General features: G+C 39.4%; 1 protein-coding gene across 1 annotated transcript; it reads left to right on the top strand.

The window, feature by feature from the left end:
• Positions 1 to 1453: 1453 nt before the first annotated feature.
• On the top strand, positions 1454 to 16801 carry dpep1 (dipeptidase 1). Its single transcript, XM_046856953.1, is given in 14 exon segments — positions 1454 to 2231; positions 3992 to 4101; positions 4830 to 5011; positions 5131 to 5195; positions 5198 to 5256; positions 5476 to 5549; positions 5551 to 5603; positions 6137 to 6287; positions 6621 to 6690; positions 7582 to 7758; positions 7990 to 8074; positions 8159 to 8234; positions 12438 to 12573; positions 15409 to 16801. Coding segments are annotated over 12 exon segments (1248 nt in total). The 5' UTR covers positions 1454 to 2231; positions 3992 to 4101; positions 4830 to 4895; the 3' UTR covers positions 15595 to 16801.
• Positions 16802 to 22881: the final 6080 nt, after the last annotated feature.

Raw genomic sequence — 22881 nt, 5'->3', positions numbered from 1 at the left:
TGGGCAGATTGAACATAAGACATGCAGCTGCATTTTGGATTATTTGCAGTGGATGAATACCATTTAGAGGAAGACCTGCCAGCAGAGAGTTGCAGTTGTCTAGACTCGAAATGACAAGACACTGAACAAGCACCTGGGCAGCCTGTGTGGACAGAAATGGTCAAATCTTTCAGATGTTGTAGAGAAGAAATCGACAGGAACAAGCCACATTAGTGACATGTGAGAAGAATGACATTTGATTGTCCATAGTTACCCCAAGGTTAAGAGCAGTGGCTGAAGGGGAAAGCAGAGAGTCATGTAGAGTTATTCGGAGATCTTGACCTGGAGATGAATCACCAGTTCTGTTTTGCTGGGGTTGAGTTTTAGTTGATGAGCACTCAGCCATGAAGATATGTCTTTCAAGTATGCCGAGATCCGAGCGGAAGCTGTGGTATCTGAGGGATGGAAAGAAAAGATGAGTTGAGATTCATCTGCATAGCAGTTCTAAGAAAACCCATGTGAGGATATGACTTCACCAATGGAATGATATAGAGGGAGAAAAGGAGTGAACCAAATACCAAGCCTTGTGGTACCCTAGTGGTGAGTCTGAACGGGGCAGATGTGGATCCCCTCCATGTTACCTTGTATAAGCGACCTTCCAGGTAGGAAGCTAACCTGTACCTGTAAACCTGTAGTGGCCTATAGATGGGTTATCCATTATAAATTATTCCTTCAAGTATTGGGAAGTATCTTTTTTATGATATACAATTAAATCCATTTTTTTTTAAGTGAACAAAATTTTTTTTTGGCAATGCTCACAGTGAAAACAGATAAGAACAGATATAGCTGAGTGAGAGACAGGAAATACCACAAACATTTTGTGCGCAGACATGGGCATAAACAGTGCAGAGCTTGTGGTTATTACACACACACACACACACACACACACACACACACACACACACACACACACATATATATATATATATATATATATATATATATATATATATATATATATATATATATAACAAAAAACTATGTAGAAATGTTTAATACGATTTATAAACCTCCCTGTGCTTAAAAAGACAGTGGGACTCATTTATTCATTATTTAGTAAGGTTGTAAATAAATGTCTAGAAACTGGACTTAAATTTTTATTCCAATTTAAAAAAAAATTTAAGAACCTCTTTTTTTTTTCATACTTACGTGTACATGTTGATGAATGATATTTACTTAAAAAAGATCGGGAACAATCACGTGCACAGCTCAGCTGATTTGCATCATGTCAGATGTTAGCAGCATATCCTTTCAGTCCTGTTGGTTGTGAGGTGGGCCCCGTGCTCAGGATTTGATTGGATTGATATCTGGTGAATTTAGAGGCCAAGTCAAATCAAATCAAATCAAATTTTATTTGTCACATACACAAGTCAATGCTGTAAACCTTTTTTTAAACTGTGTTTAGGTAGGTGGTACGTGTCAAAGTAGAATACACATGAAATACAGAAGGTTTATCAGCAGAATATTACCCAGAGCAACATAAAGCATGAAGACAAATATGTAAATGTTTTAAAGTAATTATGGTGTTTTAAATTACGTTTATCATCAGGACACCAAACTGAACGTTTGCTATGTTTCCACACGGACGGTTTTAATTGCCAGATGTGTGCACCATGAGGGATTTTGATGACAAACATACATCACTAAGCCAAACCAAAATCCATTACTACTACGCCAAACCAAACACCAAAACAACCACCCTCATGATGACTTCCCTTCCTCCTCCTTCTCTGACAGCCGCTCTAAGGATTTTTAATTAAGTAAGTCAAGAGAAGACAAGCAGTTTCTACCAAAATGTAAGTCATCAACCTCAGGGGAGTACTCAGCAGGAGAAATCTGCTCCTCTACTGAAAGGGTAATCACTGACACCGCCGATGGAGCAGGTGTGGACTCCACTGGTGAAGGACAAGCATGATACCTTTTCAATAGGTTAATGTGAGATTCTCGGCTACTATGTGTAAGACCAGGTGTACTAAGAACGTAGTTAGTTAGACTCAATTTTTGCTTCACCACTGCTGTTCTCTAAACGTTGACAAAACCAAGTGATGGTTGTTGACTTCAGGAGAGCACAGAGCGGCCATTCTCCACTGATCATCGATGGATCCTCCACGGAGATTGTCAAGAGCACCAAATATCTTGGTGTACATCTGCCGGAAAACTTCACCTGGTCACTCAATTCCAGCTCGATCAAGGTAAGGAAAGAAGGAAATGAAGCCCACCTCCCTTCCCCCATCCTAACCATGTTCTAATGAGGGACCATCGAGAGCATCCTGTGCAGTTCCCTCACTGCCTGGTTTGGGAACTGCGCCATCTCGGAAGACACTACAGAGGATAATGAGGACAGCTAAGAATATCATTGAAGTTTCTTCTTGTTTAATGTAGCAGCAGGGTTCTGGAGGAACGCTGTCTCATTTCACTGTGTACTGCATCAGCTATATATGGTACAAATGACAATGAAAGCTTCTTGACTTTGCTTCACTGAGCTATTGAAAACAGCTGAAATGTCAGTCAGACTGCATATGCCCACTTATTTGTTCTGGTATAATAAGAGCTGCACTTACAGACCACAGAATAATCATTATCTTTTAATTGATAAAATTAGCACTTATATTAACAGATTATCAATGTTTGTGGGACATAAAAGAACACTGCAAAACAATTCATGCACCATCGACAGAGCTGCTATTATACCAAATGGAACTTTACATAAATTGGATTAGAGAATTCAAAAGTGCTGAGGTATGATTGTTTTAAATGGCTATTAATGCTATGACTAATTCATTTCGATTGTGGCTTTGAGTTATTGGGAAAATGGAAGTCATTTTTGTTCCTTTTGAAAAGCATTTTTTTCAATTATAAGAAGACAATTAACATTATAGATATATAGAATAAAAAACATATGTTATTGTAATTTGAAAGATTGTGAAGTTTTCTGTGAGGAGATGATTGATTGATCTTTAAATATATATTTAGTCCACAAACACACAATGCAACTCCTTCTGACCTTCTCAATACTTTTCTATTAACATTCTCAAAACACCAGCATTTTGTTTATACATTATATATTCATTTATATATTTATATATACATTTATATATAAATATATAAATCACATATAAAGTTTGTACTCTTATAAATATGTTTCTAGATCTAATAATATTTCAGTGGGTTTCACTAGCTGTGTGACAGTCACCATAGGAGCAGGAAACCTATATAAAGCGCAAATCAAATAGTGTTTTTGGAGTCCAAGGATGAATAATAAACAATCATAATAGTAGGTTAAGGACCACTGGATGATAGCACCGAAATTGTGACATTCGACAAGAGCCTTTCTTTGAACATTCTAAATAAGTGTTTGTTTTTCTTTTCTTTTTAAAATGTATTAATAGATATGATGAATTGTAGGAATGTAGCTGAGGGCTGTAGCATTACTGCCTTATAGCTCCAGGCTATGTGATCTTATCTTGGGAAAATGTGGCTGTCTGTCAAGTGTTGTACCCATGTCTCATAATATTTATATATGACACACTTTCCATTGCTCTAAAATCTATTTTCCAATGCAACACATGGCAATTTATGTGCTTCTGGTGATGAACAGAGATCTAATGTATCCTACTTTTGAAAACACACATGTGCATCACAATAAATATAATATTTAGTAACTGGCATACTGTGCCATTTTTAGGCAATGTTTTATTTTATTTTTACATTTTTTGTTATTAAGGATTTTAAGAATGTAAATACTTAATTGTTTTGTGATGCCTGAGAATTAGTACATTTACTGACTTGCGAAAGCAATTGGTAGGCATGTATAATACTAACGTTTGTCAACCTTATAGTGTTACCTTTTATTGTACTTAATAGTAATTTTGAAACTGTACATTTTTTGCTTTTAAAATGTATTCAAATTTGTGGACTGCTCTGAGAATATGTCTTACTCATCCATTGACAGTAGCAGAAGCAGAGAGGAGCCTTTAAAAGCTGAACGTAATCAATGGGAGAGACCCTGGGTCATGGCATGGTTCACCCAGGGCGTCATTCAAGCGAGAACCACCATTGCCGGTTGGTGGAATCTACTTAGCACACACATACAGTTCAGCATCAGTTCAACAGCTAGCAGAACAATAAAAGAAGAATAAATGATGAAAGAATCTCCTGAGTCTAACTTGCAACAGCACCCATGGCCTTATTTGCATGTTTTTTTTAAGTTGTTGAAAAGAAGGTTTTGGGCTTATGATAATTTATTAGAGCTGTCAGTGTTTAACTCATTAATACAATTCTATTAATAGACTGGTGTGCTAAGAGTAACATTAGAATAAACATTAGGAACATTATAGCCATAATAAATCATAGTACTTAGATACTTGATTACTGTTGAAGGCAAATACTGTTTTACTTTTGTACTAAGTTTAAAGGGAGCACATTTACTTTTACTGGAGTAATATTTTACCAAGAGTACTTACTGTTACTCAAATACACCTTTTATGTACTTCGTCCACCACTGATGGTGAGAGATTCGTCCGTCACTCTGGATAAGGGCATCTTCCAAATGCTATAAATGTAAATATAAATACTGTTGTTGTCCATAATATAGAAAATAACATTATAAAGCATTTTGTATAATTTTCCAAAGATGTGCACCCTGTTAATATGAACTCTTTCACAGGACACAATAGTTTTTTATATACATTTACCATACTTCAAATTTACAAAGGTCATATACAAAATGCTCTTTCCATAGGCAATTAAAAACTGTTAAACTTTAACGATAATTTTGTTTTCATGCCAAGAAGTCCCAGACACACGGCACTAAAGCAAGACACAGGAGTATTGCATCCGGAGTATTTCTGGGTGACATGATGTGCATCAGGGATATATGCTTGATTATCTTGGCTTTTACATTGACTTCCAAAGCAAATGAATACAAAGAGCGAGCACTGAGGCTGATGTCTGAGACCCCATTAATAGATGGGTAAGAAAAGCTCACTACTACTTTTCATTACAAAATCAGGTAGACCATAGTAAAAAAGATGATCTTTATGTTTATGGATATTACAATATAATCAAAATGTATATTCTGACATCTCACAGACACAATGATTTGCCATAGCAACTGATGAGACAGTTTAACAGTCAGCTAAATACAGTGGACCTGTACAACTTCAATCCACGCACACCAACATTCCTAAGATTAAAGATGGACACCTAGCAGCACAGGTACAGTATTAAAATATTTATGTACAAAAGTAGTTAAATTGCTTAAGTAAAAAAAATTCAAAAACCCCTGGTAATGGTTCAAGTACAGCTAAAAATTATAAAACTAGTAAAGCAAGTGAAAAGGGAAAAAAAAAAAAAAGACAGCGGCTTTAACATTTTTAATGTTATTATATTGTTCTGTTTTTTACTTACCACCTCTGTGTATCTGTTGTTGTGCAGTTCTGGGCTGCATATGTCCCATGTGAAACTCAGTATAAAGATGCTGTTAGACAGACCTTGGAGCAAATCGATGTTACGAATGTGCAACAAATATGCAAAAGAGTTTACGTTTGCAGCCAGTAGTCAAGGTAATGCAACATTCTTCTCTCAAACACAGATTAAATGTTATTATATTTTACTAGCATATAAGCAATTCTCTTAATACTTATAACAATATAACTCTTATTTAAAAAATGCAGGTTGTTATGAAACTGGAAATGGACAGTATAAATGTTGAAGAAAATGAAATGTTTGAAATTAAATGTTTAATGCTACTGACACAATGACGTTTAAATATCATACTTTTTTATTTTTCTTAATTTTTTTCTAAGGTTTTATGTGGAACATATACCATACACATTCCTGTGAATGACCTTTCACTTCATAAATGTTAACATATAAAAAAAAGGCAATTAATGCAAATTGCAAATTAATGCAGTCATTTAGATTGCAGCTAGAACTATAGAACTGCTAGAGCTAGGTATTGTCATAGCGAATTAGCTGTCAGAGAAAATAATTAGCGAAATCAGTTCAGCAACACTGAGGTATAATGATGAACAGAATCTTACTAGAACTTTGTAACATTGCTTTTAATATAACAACATTTGTTTCCCAATTCCAGACATACTGGATGCCTTTGCCAACAATAAGACAGCATGTCTAATCGGCGTGGAAGGAGGTCACTCCATAGACAGCAGTATGGGAACCTTGCGCACCATGTATCAGCTGGGAGTACGCTATCTAACTCTTACACACAGCTGCAGCACACCCTGGTAAATTTCTCAACCTCTTAATTACTTATAAACTATTCATTGCTTCTTCTAAGCTGTAAACATATTGTGAAAACAGTCAAGTTTTGATCAATATCAGGACTTAAATTGCCTTTACTTACATCACAGAAATTCTTCATAATTGACATTTCTGTTTTCCATTGGCACAATACCACCAATACCTGCTTAAACATTTATATGCATTATAGGAAGGGCCCTGTGTTTATTTATAAGATCAGGCTTTCACTGAAACAGAACCTCATTTCTACATGAGTATTGGTTACATACTCTAACACTGCAATTCTGTGATGATATTAAACATGTTTAATTTTCCAGGGCAGATAACTGGCTGGTGGATACAGGCTCAGATCCTGTGAAGCACAATGGCCTGAGTGCATTTGGCAAGGTAAGTATATCACCCTGATTTGCTATTGCACCACTTGAACAACTCATGGGTTGTTCCTTATCTGGATAAGTATGAGATTACAGCGCTGAAAAATACAATCCTTCAGCATGTGATTCAGTTACACAAATCATTTAACTTTGATGAAACACTCCTTTTTAGGATTTTAGAGTCTGGTTATAATCTTATATCTGGTTATAACATTACATTAGTTTATGCCATGCAGATCAAATAATGTACACATACTGTACAAGACCTAAAAGATTATCTAATACTTCTATTTTTCTTGTATTAAACAGAAAAATTATTACTTTAGGTTCAAAGTTCTTATTATACTTACTATTTTACAAGAATTGTATTATTATTTAAATTTTTTTTAAACATGTTTTTAGATTTGTTGCTTACTTGATCTACTTGATTCCAGCATTTAATTTGTAATGATTACTATTTTGTTATTTAGCTACAGTATGCGTTTATCTATTTATATTTTATTTACTTGTTTTTAATAGCATCCTTATGATTTAGTTTTTTATAAAAAGATAAAATGTAATCTATTATTTAGCTATATTTGTTCAGCTTCCATTGTATTGCACTTTTGTTCAATTTCTCTTTTGTTTTTAAATGAACATTTTCTAACTTTTACATTTTCTGTTTTTGCTGTAGATTATTTTTACTTACATTTTTACTAGGTTTTTTTTTTGTAACTTATGTGAATTGTTATGTATTAGCTTATTTGTTTTGTTTTTGTCAACATTTCACTTTTGATTCCTTTTATATATAGTTTTTATCTGGAGGGTTTGGTGGAAGTAAAGTTTATTGCTATTATAATGCTATATTTGCTATCATAATGACTCTTCAAGGTGAAACATTACTTTTTGAATCTCTTTTTTGAAGCGTCTGATTGGTGAAATGAATCGCATGGGCATGATGGTGGACCTGGCACATGTGCCTGAACAAGTGATGAACCAGGTGCTGGAGATCTCCAAAGCACCCATCATCTTCAGCCACTCTTCTGCCTACAGCATCTGTCCTCACAAGAGAAATGTCCCAGATTACATCCTTCAGAAAGTGGTAAGAGACATTAAGCTTGCGATTTAAAAGAGTGTATTAGTGTTCATGTGATTGCTTCAGCTGACAAAGTAAGAAATTCATCCATCTGACCAGCAGGAATAGAATAAGATGGATGGTGTTGCGGTCTTTTGTTTAACAACCCAGTTACTGGCACTTTATTGCTAATTACGATACTTTATAAAAGCCAGTCATTGTGTCAGTGAAACCGCACCATGCTTCCTGTTGTTACAGAAAGACAAGAACGGTATTGTAATGGTGAATTTCTACAATGAATATGTCACATGTGGCCCGAAGGCAAGCATCTCAAATGTAGCTGGTGAGTCAGACACAAACAACGAGGATCTAATATATTTAAAACCACCAGATATTTAACATACTTCCTTATTTTTTCCATATAAAGATCACTTTGACCACATCAAGAAAGAATTTGGTTCCAGCATTGTGGGTTTTGGTGGTGATTATGACGGTGTGGACAGGTAAGCAAGTGTCAGGAAAGTTTGATTTTTTTTATATGAGCCAAGGCTTGTATGTAGATGAGCCAGAGAAAGCAACCACATGATGTTGGAGGAGTCAGTTGTGGATATACGCAGGGTAAGACAAAGTCAAGAAGTCAAGTCAAGAAGCTCATATTGCCATTTCAAACATATATAGCTGATGCAGTACACAGTGAAATAAGACAACGTTCCTCCAGAACCCTAGTGCTACATAAAACAACATAGAGTTACGTCACACAACGTAGAGCTGCAGTACAGAACACAGAGCTAAGAACTAAAGTTAGTTGTCCTAGTCACATAAAGTTAATCGTGTGCAACCTGGTGCAAAAAGTGCAGACACAAAATAGCACCTCCAGTAAACCTACTTTATAATGTGTTATACAGTACAATGTGCAAAAGAGGACTGTGAAAAAAAGTCTACTTGTAAATATATACAAGTCAAGTCAAGTTTATTTCTATAGCACTGTTCACAGCTTTACAGAATTTTAAGAGTTAAGGTAAATGGTGTGCATTTATCCCAGATGAGCAGCCATGGCGACTGGGGCAAGGAAAAACTCCCTTAGATGTTATGAGGAAGAAAACTTGAGAGGAACCAGATTAAAAAGCGGAACCCATCCTCATTTGGGTGACATCAAGAGTATGATTATAAATCTTTAAACAATGCAGAACACTGGAGAGTGAGAACTAACATTCGCACTGGAGTGTAAGATTATGAGTTATGTTCTTTCTACAGTCTTTTACAGTCACTTGTGGTTCTAAAATTAGGAGCTACAGGGCAACTCATAAAATAGCTTAATAATTGCAATCATCATAGATCCAACACCAGCCAGAACCTTTAAACACTCAAGGATGTCCAGTGTCCAAACTCCACATGAAGTGAGATCCAATTGGCACTGGTACGTCTCTAGATGTTTCATGATGTTTGCGGCATCTACTTCTTTAAAGGTTCAAAATCTTCATGAGGTGAGACGTGACTGGGGCTGGAGCAACCTCAGGATGCCTCGGGATGGGGAGAGAAAGAGAAGCACTGGAGAGGAATTAGCGTAGCTGCTCTTCATGATATTAACAGCACAAGTTGATAATGTACATGTGATCAGATGTTCTGGAGCACAAAGTTATGATGTGATGTGTGTTATGTGTAGGCTTTTCTAAAAAGATACGTTTTTAATCTGCACTTAAACTGGGAGAGTGTGTCTGAGCCCCGAACACTGTCAGGAAGACTATTCCAGAGTTTAGGCGCTAAATGTGAGAATGCTCTACCATCTTTAGTGGACTTTGCTATTCTAGGAACTACTAGAAGCCCGGAGTTTTGACATTTTTGTGAGCTTGATGGATTTTAGCGTGTTAGAAGACTGGATAGATAATTGGGAGCTAAACTATTTAGTGTTTTGTAAGGAAGTAGCAGTAGTTTGTAGTCGATTCGAAACTTAACCGGTAGCCAGTGTATGGATAATAAGATTGGGGTTATATGCTCATATTTTCTCGACCATGTAAGAACTCTGGCTGCTGCATTCTGGACTAACTGTAGCTTGTTTATTAATGATGCAAGACATCCACCTAGTAATGCATTACAATAGTGCAGTCTGGAGGTCATGAACGCATGGGCGAGCTTCTCTGCATTAGATATAGATAACATGTTTCTTAGTTTAGCAATATTTCTACAAAATAGTAACGATCAGACAGGTAGAATTTATACCAGCTTAATGTCTGTCCCTGAATGCCGATGTAATTTGTAAGCGATCTAGGAGAAGATCAGGATCTATAGTGTCGAATGCAGCACTAAGATCTAGTAAAACTAACAGAAAGATGTCGCCCTGGTCTGAAGCTAAAAACAGGTCATTAGTGATTTTAACTAAAGCAGTTTCTGTGCTATGATGGGGCCTAAACCTGACTGAAACTTTTCAGATATTGATATTGGTGTGTGAATCAAAATGAGTTTTGCGTGTAGGCTTGAGTTTGAGTCAGATTTGTATCAGCTCAGTAACACATACAGTTATTTAGTGAGCACTTTATCGAGTTATTTATCAAAAGCACTTATAAATGCCATAATTTGTACCTAATATGCCATTAATTTAATGTAATGCAAAACACTGTGCAGTTTAACTTCAGCTGAGACTGAGAATATGGTTGGAGCATAGATTAATTGAAAAAAGCAACCTCCAAAATATCTGAGGCAGTCAGATGCCTAAACACAGAAGCAATGCCTAAACAAGATTTTTATAATTATTTATAACATTACAAAAATTATTAAAAACAATAATTAACCTAAAAGTGCAATTAAATGTATGTATAAACAAAATACCAGAGTTTCATGGTGAGGAGCATGAGGAACTCTGTTATTTTGTTATACTTGTATTTTCATAAATTAAAACTCTTCAAATTGTAATGTAAATAATCTCATGTTTCGTGCGTGACAGTTTTGAACCCACACAAGTGGTAAAATATAACTGTGAAAACCCATTGTTCCAGTAACGCTCTTGACACGCTGGCAAAACATCAACCTTTATGTGCATACTTAAACCTTCAAATCTCTGAAGATAAGATCTAAGACACATGATGCTAAGATAAGAGGCTTTAAAATATGTGGGCAAAAGGATTCTTGATCTAGATAATAACAAACTCTATGTCTTAGACTTCATTTTTTTGTTGTTCCTTGTTGAGGTCTTGACCAAAAGAATATTACTTCATGTTGTGATAGTGACTGCAACAGCAATTCATCCTGTTTTTTGTGCTAGAGAAAAGAAAATATCAAAGCATTCCCCACACATTAAATCATCCAACAATTGGAACGTGCACTGGGGAACTGAGAATATTAGGGAATATTAGAGTAGAGATAACACGTGCACACAAATCTTGACTTGAAAATCATTAAATACTGAAATATGTGCTAAGGAAAATTCTTACAGTGATACACTTGCTCTAATGCATTATAGTTTCAATAGTTCAAATAATTCAAATAATCAGAGCCAAATAATGGTCTTCTAGTTTGTTAGAATTTGTTAATAAGTTTGGCAACAGTGTTTTGTGTCACCTTCTTGCCATGTTTTCTGGTCTTTTGCAACCTGTGACAGCTTCTCTATTCAGCCATAAGCAAGAATTCAATATGGGGTTTTTTTTTTGTCCAAGGGATATATCTTCATAGTAGCCACTTATTGCTTTGATGACAGCTTTGCACACTCTTATCAATGTCTTAGTTACTTAGTTAGAAGTAGTAATTTTTGATTTTTGATAAGTTCCCAGAGGTGCTGAATGCTTGTTAGTTGATTTCCCTTCACTCGCCAGTCTAACTCATCCCAAACTATCTCAACTGGATTTGATTAATCACCAACACTGTCACAGCAAAGCACCCCCACACTGTCACATCTCCTTCTCCATGTTTCACACATTTAGGAATCATCTGTCACCCTCACTGCATCTAAGACAAGGTGGTTAGAACCCAAAAATCTCACATTTGGGCTCATCAGTTTTTCACTTATCTGATGTCCATTTCTTGTGTTTTTTGGTCCAAGCAAGTCTCATCTGCTTGGATTTTTTTCCCAAAGTAAAGGTTTAATTGCTGCAATTTGACTATGAAGGGAGTATCCCCTGACTGCCTTCGTTCAACAGTGACTGTTGAAATATGTCTGCCAATTGAACTAGTAGAAGCATTCATGTGGGCTTTAGGGTGCTGTAAATCAGCAGTTTCTAAAGCTGGTAATTCTAATAAACATCTTCTGTAGCAGAGGAAGCTCTTGGCCTTTCTTTCTCTGGTAACTTTCCTCATTAAAGCCTGTTTCATCATAGCAATTGATGTTTTACCAAAAAAATAATTTGTACAGTCGTTTTTGTGAATCTGATAAAAAAAAAAAATGCCATGAGATTGCCAAGCGGTCATCAAAGTTATTCATAAATCTAAAACATATTCTGGGATGTTTAACACTGGGTTGCTGTTATATTTGTTTATATATGTCCATATGTTCTTTCATAGTATGGATGCTTTCAGTGTTAATGTACATTGTTGAAAATAATAAAAATAAAGGACAACCACTGAAGGTGAAGGTGTGACCAAACTTTTGACTGGTTCTTTATATAGTCACACCTTCACCTTCACCCTGTGTATATATAATATTTATTTTATAATTCTGATCAACTCATACTGTACAAGTACACACACATGCTTAAAAAAACATGTGTACAATTGTCTAGATTGCCAACTGGTCTGGAGGATGTTTCCAAGTATCCTGACCTGGTAGCTGAACTGCTAAAACGTGGCTGGACAGATGATGAGGTCAAAGACGCTCTTGGAAGAAACCTCATTAGAGTGTTTAAGGCTGTTGAAGCGGTAAAAATAGAGCAAGCACACAAACACACACACACACACACACACACACACACACACACACACACACACACACACACACACACACACACACACACACACACACACACACACACACACACACACACACACACACACACACACACACACACTGTCCTTTATCAATACATTTTCCATTCATTGGCTTGTTTAAACAGTGTTTATTTAAAACACTGATTTTATTAAACTTCATGTAAGTTGAATGGAAGTTAGTACATGTCGATTTACACTGTTGATGTCAGTGTATTCTCCATACAAACAATATATTGTTCAAAGAATATATGAATAGAGAGCAAAGGAAAAGCATGGTTGTGTTCTGCACCTCCTCCCAAGTGTTAAAACACTCTGACTGAGATCACCCAAGTGTTAAGAGTGTCAAAGAGTGATGCTATTTGTGATGATGCAGACTAAAAGAGCACTGTATCAAGTTAAAATGTAGATTCATGTAGAGGTGCATTAATGCAGAAATATTTTATAGTCGTTTCTCGGACCCAGCCATTAGGGTTGCACATGCCAGTGCACTCTTAGTGGCGGTCCCAAGCCTTCATAAATGGTAAGAGTTGCGTTAGGAAGGACATCCAGCGTACAATATGTGCCAGATCAAATATGCGGATCATGAACCAGAGTCTAATAGCGGATTGGTCAAGGTTACCATTGACCGCCACTTGTATTGTTAGCCAATAGGGTACCGGTAAAAATTAGGCTCGTGTTGGCCAGAGTAGGAAAAAAGAGAGGAGGAAGACATCTACAGAGACAGCAGGAAGAGCAGAGTGGAGGTTAGGGTAGGAACTTTAAATGTTGGTACTATGACTGGTAAAGGGAGAGAGTTAGCTGATATGATGGAGCAGAGAAAGGTGGATATGTTGGTGTTCAGAAGACCAAGTGGAAAGGGTGTAAGGCCAGCAACATTGAAGGGGGGATTAAACTGTAATTTCATGGTGTAGGGGTAAACCTGAGGGAAGAGTACAGTAAGAGTGTAGTGGAGGTAAAGAGAGTTTCTGATAAGGTGATGAACGTGAAGCTGGAAGTTGAAGTAGTAATGATAAATGTCATCAGTTCTTTTGCTCCACATGTGGGTTGTGAGATGGAGGAGAAGGAAGAATTCTGGAGTGAGTTAGATAAAGTGATGGAGAGTGTACCTAGGAATGAAAGATTGGTGATTGGGGCAGATTTCAATGGCTATGTTGGTGAAGAGAACAGAGGTGATGATGAGGTGATACGTAGGTATGGCTTTAAGAGGAGGAAAGTGGAATGGCAGATGGTGGTAGATTTTGCTAAAAGGATGGAAATGGCAGTGGTAAATACTTATTTTAAAAGGAGAAGCAAAGGGAGACGTATAAGAGTGGAGGGAGGTGCACACAGGTGGACTATATTCTATGCAGGATATACAACCTGAAAGAGATTGGAGACTGTAAGGTGTTGGCAGAGGATAGTGTACTGTAGGTAGACAGCATCAGATGGTGGTCTGTAGGATGGCTTTGGAGGTGAGGAAGAAGAGGAGGAGAGTAGAGAAGGAGAAAAGGATTTGTAACGATTGGTCAGGCAGAGGGACTGAGCTGGGAAGGATGTGCTGCATGTTAGAGCAATAAAGAATGCAGATGGAAATGTGTTCATTAGTAAGGAGAGTGTGTAGTGAAGGTGGAGGGAGAATTTTGAGCAGCTGATGAATGAGTAAAATTAGAGAGAAAGAAGGTTGGATGAGGTGGAGATGGTAAAGCAGGAAGTAGATTTAGTAAGGAGGAAGTGAGAGCAGCTATTAAGAGGATGAAGAGTGAAAAGTTGGTTGGACAAGATGACATACAGCATGGAGATGTTTAGGAGAGATGGCAGTGGATTTTAACCAGATTGTTCAACAACATTCTGGAAGGTGAGAGGATGCCTGAGGAATGGAGAAGGAGTGTGCTGGTACCAATTTTAAAGAATAAGGGAGATATTCAGACCTGCAGTAATTACAGAGGAATAAAGATGATCAGTCACACCATGAAGTTATGGGAAACAGTAGTGGAAGCCAGGCTGAGCGAAGAGATGACAGTCTTTGAACAACTACAGACACATTCCCACATAGCAATTTTTCTTTGGCCCAGCTCCGGCCCACACAACCAGCTTTTGCTTGGCCTACATACCGCAATGAATTACGGTCCTAGTGTGGACCAGGTCTGGATTCCAGAAGTCTCAGCCAAGTTAAATACCCATAACTGGTCCTAAATGACATCTGGCCCATGTCTTGTGAGCCGCTTAAAAAACAGTACCACCTCTGCCAAACCGAGCCATGTTTGGCCCACATGCTGTATGCCAGTGCTGGATGAATGCCAGCTGTGCCAGGTGAATGCCAAATCTGGGCCAAATTTGTTTGCTGACTGGGTTATTTGCGGAGTGGAGTGGTGCGGTTGCAGGGAGAAGAGGTGGAGAAGGTGGAGGAGTTCAGGTAACTGGGGTCAGCAGTGCAAAGTAATGGAGAGTGTGTTAGAGAAGTAAGGAATAGAGTGCAGGTGAATGGAGTGGGTGGAGAAAAGTGGCAGGGGTGATTTGTGATAGAAGGGTATCTGCAAGAGTGAAAGGAAAAGTTTATAGGACTGTGGTGAGACCTGCTATGGTTTAGAGACAGTAGCACTGAATAAAAGACTCGAGGTGGAGCTGGAGGTAGCAGAGTTGAAGATGCTGAGAGTTCTATTTGGAGTAGCGAGGATGGACCAGATTAGAAACAATTTTATTAAGGGGACTGCACATGTTCGACGTTTTGGAGACAAGTCTTACAACGTCTTAATTTTAAACTTACTGGTTATTTGTTTGCAATAACAGATACGAGACAGCCAGAACAGCACGGCTCCTGACGACATCCCCATCCCCCTGGAGCAAGTCCAGAACCAATGCAGGACAGATTACGGCTATCCGGTTCAGCCTAATGCTGCAGCCATGACAACGCACTGCTTAATGATTTTAGTTTCAACACCAATCTTATATTTGCTGATTGACAAGTTGATATAATTATACACCTACAGCATTCCAGCTATACACAACCTTTTAGAGATATTTAATCTTACAGACCTGTTTTTAGGTAAATTAAATGTACAAAATCCTGTGTTTTATCTGTCTGTCATTAAAGGCATGCCCATCACCCCATTCCAGGCTATTCAAAAAGTAAAACATGGTGGAATCTAGTTAGATATTTGATGTGCTTCCAAAAAAGTCTGATAAGAAAACATAAGACATGATACTCTACAAACCTGGGTTTACCACATGACCTTAAATCTAAATGACTGCTCAGGATATGCAAAGTAAAGCAATTCTTAAATGAGTATTTACAGAATACTAGGAAATCAGGTTCAGACGAATTTCACATTTATTGTTGCACATGTTGGCTATCAGCTAGTTAATTCACATAATAAGCCACAGGTCAAAAACGCTAACACCATTACCTATTTTATCAAACTGGCAAAGTCATTCCATTGTCTTTGTATTTTACCTGTTTAAACTTTAGTGCTTCAATGTTGACTAATGCACCATTTAAAACATTTAACATATACATTATATAACTCCAACCATATTCAAGTTATGATCCCACCCTCTGTAAAAGTATTAATTAAACCTAACAGCACATCTAATAGCAAGACAAGAATAAAAAAAAAAATCTGAAAAGAATGCAAAGGCAATAAGCATTACATATGAGAGGATCCCAAAACTGTTCAATATTACGAAATGTAAGAATCGCTGTCACAAAAGAAAATAAAAGTGTTATATGACTGTCATAATTTTTAATGTTATGTCTCCCCCTAGTGGTCGTCTTGTGTGTTCTTATACGACGGTCCTGAGTTTTGAACGATCTCTCTCTCTCTCTCTCTCTCTCTCTCTCTAACTGAGGAAGCTGCTCCTTTTGTTTTATATATTCAAAATGTAGAGACATGTTTTAGAGGGGTGTCAAACTCAAATTCACAGTGGGCCCAAATTAAAAACTGGGACAAATCCTCAGGATTGGGTGAAGGTGTTCATCAGTGAGACTCCTGAGTGGTGTTTTGTTCATCTTCATCAAAGAGAACAGTTGCTCACAAAGATATTTGATGCCGATCATAGAGAGCGTTTGAGCAGCTTGGGCACGGAGTTGGAACAGTGTGTCGGGGAGGAAACATGGAAACTGTGCAGCACACACAGAGTCGTACTTTGATCTCGCGGGCCAAATATAATTAATTCAATTCAATTCAATTCATTTTTATTTGTATAGCGCTTTTAACAATGAATATTGTCTCAAAGCAGCTTTACACAGATAATGTGGTGATTAAACATAAATATGTTCTTTGTAAGTATGTTTGTCCCTGATGAGCAACTGTGGCAAGGAAAAACTCCCCGAGATGGCATAAGGAAGAAACCTTGAGAGGAACCAGACTCAAGAGGGAACCCATCCTCATCTGGGTTGCACCAAATGTCCATTTGAAGCAGATATACAATGTTGTGGGGTACAGTGATGATGATCAGAAGCAAACTGCACTCCCGAGTCAGTGCAGCAGACCGCCGACACCAACTACAGTCCAATCCGTCCTCAAAGCACCCGTTCTACTCCGAATTAAGAGACCGTCCGAGCTGCACAGAAGTGTGAAGATCCAAGGAGGGAGAGGGGCAGGAACACTGGTCACTGGAGCCTCAGGAGCATGTTTAACTCGACCGAAAGAGAGAGAGAGAGAGAGAGAGAGAGAGGGTGACGGGAAGAGAAGGATATGGATTATTAAGTGTAACTATTGGTGTACGAAAGTTAATGTCACTGTGCAGTTTGGACTCTGGCAAGACTCGCTATGGCAGCATAACTAAAAGGGAGAACCAGAAGGTAACACAGACATGAGGGATCTCTGGGATAAGAGACGACCCACCACACCACCGTCAACAAACCTGAGTGAACGTGTGAATGTGAGGGACGACAGCATACAAATATACCAGTTCACCAAACACTCTATATCCATGTTCCCTCCAGATCTGTGCCTTTACCTAAGAGAAATCTACTGATAAAAGGCTTGACTAAATAAATACGTTTTCAACCTCGACTTGAACACTGAGACTGTGTCTGAGTCCCGAACACTGATTGGAAGGCTGTTCCATAACTGTGGGGCTTTATAAGAGAAAGATCTGCCCCCTGCTGTAGTCTTCATTATTTGAGGAACCAACAGATAGCCAGCACCTTTTGATCTAAGTAGGCGTGGAGGATCATACTGGTACAGAAGTTCACTCAGATACTGCGGTGCGAGACCATTGAGTGCTTTATACGTCAGTAGTAATATTTTATAGTCAATGCGAGATTTGATTGGGAGCCAGTGTAGACTGATTAAAACAGGGGTGATGTGGTCATATTTCCTAGATCTAGTGAGGACCCTTGCTGCTGCATTCTGGACTAACTGAAGCTTATTGATGCACTTACTCGCACACCCAGACAGTAAAGCGTTACAGTAGTCTAATCTAGAAGTAATTTCTAGATTAGACTAGAAAATTATAATATTTCACCATATTTAGCCCGACCTTCCACAATACATGGACACCAGAGTCAGCTGTGTTCATGTGTACGACCACCAGACACTGCTACGGTACAGGCATCATGCAACCAACAATCTGCATGATGATCTTATCAACAACCTTCGCGACCTCGGCTTGCTGCGACCTCGGCCACATAGACCAGGCCCCCAGCCCTCGGTGTTACCTGATGCCGGTGGCCGGGAGAGGAGACCTCGAAAGCGCTGTTCGCGGCAAACGGGCGGGTGTCCGTGCTAGGCTAAATGCTAACCCTAGCCGGCCGGCTCTCCCGTCCATTTTTCTTTCAAACGTCTGCTCCCTGGATAATAAACTGGACTACATCCGACTCCAGCAAACCACACGGCGAGAGTTTAGAGACTGTTGCGTCTTTGTTTTCACGGAGACGTGGCTCAGCGACAGAGTTCCGGACGCCGCCATCCAGCTAGACGCGCTAACCGTGTTTCGAGCCGACAGAAACACAGCTCTGTGCGGTAAGACTCGCGGTGGTGGCGTGTGTTTATATCAACACGGAATGGTGTAAGAGCTCTGTGCTTGTTTCATGTTACTGCTCATCGCTAGTGGAGTTTGTGACTGTTAGATGCAGACCTTTTTATTTACCACGGGAATTCACCACAGTTTACATCGTCGGAGTGTACATTCCTCCCAGTGCTAATGCTAAGAGGCACTGAGTGAACTCTACGGCGCTATTAGCGACCTGCAGAATGCTCACCCCGACGGATTGTTTATTATCGCCGGAGATTTCAACCATGCGAATCTCAAGACTGTGCTTCCTAAACTCCATCAGCATGTGGACTTTGCAACGAGGAGCGAACACGCTGGATCTTGTTTACACAAACATCCCCGGCGCGTATCGTGCGGAGCCCGCCCCATCTCGGATACTCAGACCACTGCTCTGTTATGTTGATTCCAGCATACAGACCGCTCATCAGACGCTCTAAACCGGTTCTGAAACAGGTGAAAACCTGGCCAGAAGGAGCTACTTCTGCTCTTCAGGACTGTTTTGAGTGCACTGACTGGGACATGTTTAGAGAGGCTGCAACCTACGGCGATTCCATCAACTTGGAAGAGTACACATCATCAGTGACCTGCTACATCAGCAAGTGCGTTGACGATGTGACCATCTCCAAGTCCATCACTACACGCTCCAATCAGAAGCCGTGGATGACTGCAAATGTGCATGCGCTGTTGAAACAAAGAGACTCTGCCTTCAGAACAGGGGACAAGGCGGCCTTAAAACAGCAAGGGCCAAACTGTCTCGTGCTATCAGAGAGGCAAAGCGCGCTGCGAAGAAAATCCGACCACTTCCAGGACAGTGGAGACACTCGGCGCATGTGGCAGGGCATCCAGGTGATCACGAATTACAAGACCACATCACCTGCTTGTGACCGTGACGCCTCCCTCCCAGATGCGCTGAACGACTTCTCGCCCGGTTTGAGGTACAGAACAACGTGGTGGCGAGGAAGACCATCCCTCCTCCCACTGACCAGGTGCTCTGTCTAACCACAGCTGAAGTGAGGAAAACTCTATGCAGAGTTAACCCACGGAAGGCTGCTGGACCTGACAACATTCCTGGCAGGGTGCTCAGAGAATGTGCAGAACAACTAGCAGATGTCTTCACTGACATCTTCAACATCTCCCTGAGCAGTAACGTTGTTCCCACGTGCCTCAAGACAACGACTATCGTTCCTGTGCCAAAGAAATCGACTGTCTCCTGCCTCAATGACTATCGTCCCGTCGCTCACTCCCATCGTGATGAAGTGCTTGAGAGGCTTGTCATGAGGCACATCAAGACACAGCTTCCACCCTCCCTGGACCCAATGCAGTTTGCGTATCGTCCAAACCGTTCCACGGACGATGCCATCTCCACAACCCTTCATCTGGCCCTCACCCACCTGGATAACAAGGACTCATATGTACGAATGCTGTTCATTGATTTCAGCTCAGCATTCAACACAATCATTCCTCAGCACCTGATCGAGAAGCTGAACCTTCTGGGCCTGAACACCTCTCTCTGCAACTGGATCCTGGATTTCCTGACTGGGAGACCTCAGGCAGTCCGGATCGGGAACAGCATCTCCAGCACCACCACACTGAGCACTGGAGCCCCTCAGGCTGTGTGCTCAGTCCACTGCTGTTCACTCTGCTGACTCACGACTGTGCACCAACGCACAGCTCAAATCATATCATCAAGTTCGCTGATGACACGACCGTGGTGGGTCTAATCAGCAGGAACGATGAGTCAGCATATAGAGAAGAGGTGAAACGGTTAACTGCCTGGTGTGGAGCAAACAACCTGTCTCTGAGCGTGGACAAAGCGAAAGAGATGGTTGTGGACTTCAGGAGAGCTCAGGCGACCAATCTCCACTGATTATCGATGGATCCTCTGTGGAGATCGTCAAGAGCACCAAATTCCTTGGTGTTCATCTGGCGGACAACCTCACCTGGTCACTTAACACCAGCTCCATCACCAAGAAAGCCCAGCAGCGTCTATACTTTCTGAGAAGGCTGAGGAAAGCCCACCTCCCTCCCCCCATCCTGTCCATGTTCTACAGAGGGACCATTGAGAGCATTCTGAGCAGCTGCATCACTGCCTGGTTTGGGAATTGCACCGTCTCGGATCGCAAGACCCTACAGAGGATAGTGAGGACAGCTGAGAAGATCATCGGAGTCTCTCTCCCCTCTATCATGGACATTTACACCACACGCTGCATCCGCAAAGCACACAGCATTGTGGACGATCACACACACCCGTCACACGCATACTTCACCCTCCTACCATCAGGAAAACGGTTCCGAAGCATTCGGGCCGTCACAACAAGACTGTGTAACAGTTTCTTCCCACAAGCCATCAGGCTTCTCAACACACAGAACTGAACAGAACTCACACACACTCACACACACTCACTTACACACACACACACACACACGCTCACTGTGTGTTACTGTTACTGAACTGAACTGTACAACCTGGACTAAACACATTCATCACTCATCTCGATCCACTCCATCACCATTTATATATTTATTATTATTTATACTATATTCAGTACAATGTTTATATTCAGTACAATGTTTACATGCTGTTTTTGCACCTTTTATACTACAGTATAATGTTTACATGCTGTCTTTGCACCTCCTTGCTGCTGTTTTTGCACTACATTGCTCTTTCTGTTTGTATTTTCTCCTGGGTATAGTTTTACATTCACCTCACACAGTACTGTATATGTAAGTATACAGTAGGTTTACTAGTCGGCGCTATACTTGGTTTTTGTCTTTTGTCTTGTCTTGTGTTGTCTGTCTGCACTCTGTCTGTCTGTACTGTTCTTTTGTTTGCACCAGGCTGCACTCGATGCACTTTATGTTGTTTTGTTGTTTTTGTGTAGCACCAGGGTTCCGGAGGAACGTTGTTTCGTTTTTACTGTGTACTGTGTACCACTGTGTATAGTAAAAATGACAATAAAAGCCACTTGACTTGACTTGACTTGACTTGACTTGACTTGACAAAAGCATGAACCAGTTTTTCTGCATCCTGTAACGACATCATATTTCTAATCTTAGCAATATTTCTAAGGTGAAAGAAGGCGATTCTGGTGATATTATTCACGTGAGACTCAAAGGAAAGACTCGGGTCAATAATCACACCAAGGTCTTTGACAGCCGTACATGCTGAAACAGAAACACCATCCAGAGATGCTACGTAATCGGAAAGTTTACTTCTAGCTGCATGTGGTCCTAGTAAAAGTACTTCCGTCTTATCTGAGTTGAGCAGAAGAAAGTTACATCTTTTTGTAAAATTACACCTGAGTTTGACACCCCTGCTTTAGAGTCTATATTCTATATTCTATATTAAGTCTATATTAAAAACTTTTATTTATCATTTGCACAGTGCAGCCTACTTTCCAGAGAACTAATGTGTTGTTCTTCCCCTGAAGTCTTCATTGCTTATTTAATGGTTGACTTTATGCTCAAGGAGGTGGAGAGAAAAAAACATTGAAAGCCAACGTATACTATTTAGTCATTATTTAATAAGTAAAGAAGACACTAAAATGGAAAAGTAGTAACCAAAAGTCCAGATCTGTGCATTCCATAGAGTTAAAATATATAGAGAAACACATTGTTCACATTATTGAATGCTGAGCATGCACCATTATCAGGACTAATCTGCAGTGGTGAAGCAATTGAAGCTCCAGATTGCAATAAACAACACTCATTAATTATATTGTTACACAACTGCATTATAAAATTGTGCTGCAATGATCTACAGTGAATGGTATCATCAGGATTTGGGATCTCTATTTCCAGTTAAACAGGTGACTTTGGCTCTGCTATGGAGCTGTTGAAGTTTTTAACCTGTAGGACATTTTGTGAGCAGTATTAAACCTTTGATCCTTCCAATGTTTTTGTTTGTTTTAGTTTCAGTATATTTCAATGTTTTTTTGTTTTGTTTTTTTAAACCAGCTACATTTTCTTATTTAGGATCTTCAGGTTTTTGACACGTCAGGTTTCTGGAGCTTCTGTAACAACATTTCTAGCATTTGTAGGACATGGAATAGATCAAAATGCCATACTCCTCATTTAAGTACTTTTAACAAGACTCTTTGCATCAAATGCTGTAGATTGGGAAAATTTTAAAGATTTTACAGTACAGTATCAGGAAAAAGAATGTGATGGAAACACTTGGGCATGTTGTAAGAGTCTGTACACTTAATAGTTATATTAATAGTTTCTGTACTTTCCCCTTACAGCAAACATTAACAAAAGTAC

This window comes from Silurus meridionalis, chromosome 9 (genome assembly GCF_014805685.1).
Source record: "Silurus meridionalis isolate SWU-2019-XX chromosome 9, ASM1480568v1, whole genome shotgun sequence".
NCBI classification, from domain to species: domain Eukaryota; kingdom Metazoa; phylum Chordata; class Actinopteri; order Siluriformes; family Siluridae; genus Silurus; species Silurus meridionalis.
The sequence above is the reverse complement of the archived record's forward strand: the minus strand, read 5'-3'. Positions and strand labels throughout refer to the sequence as shown.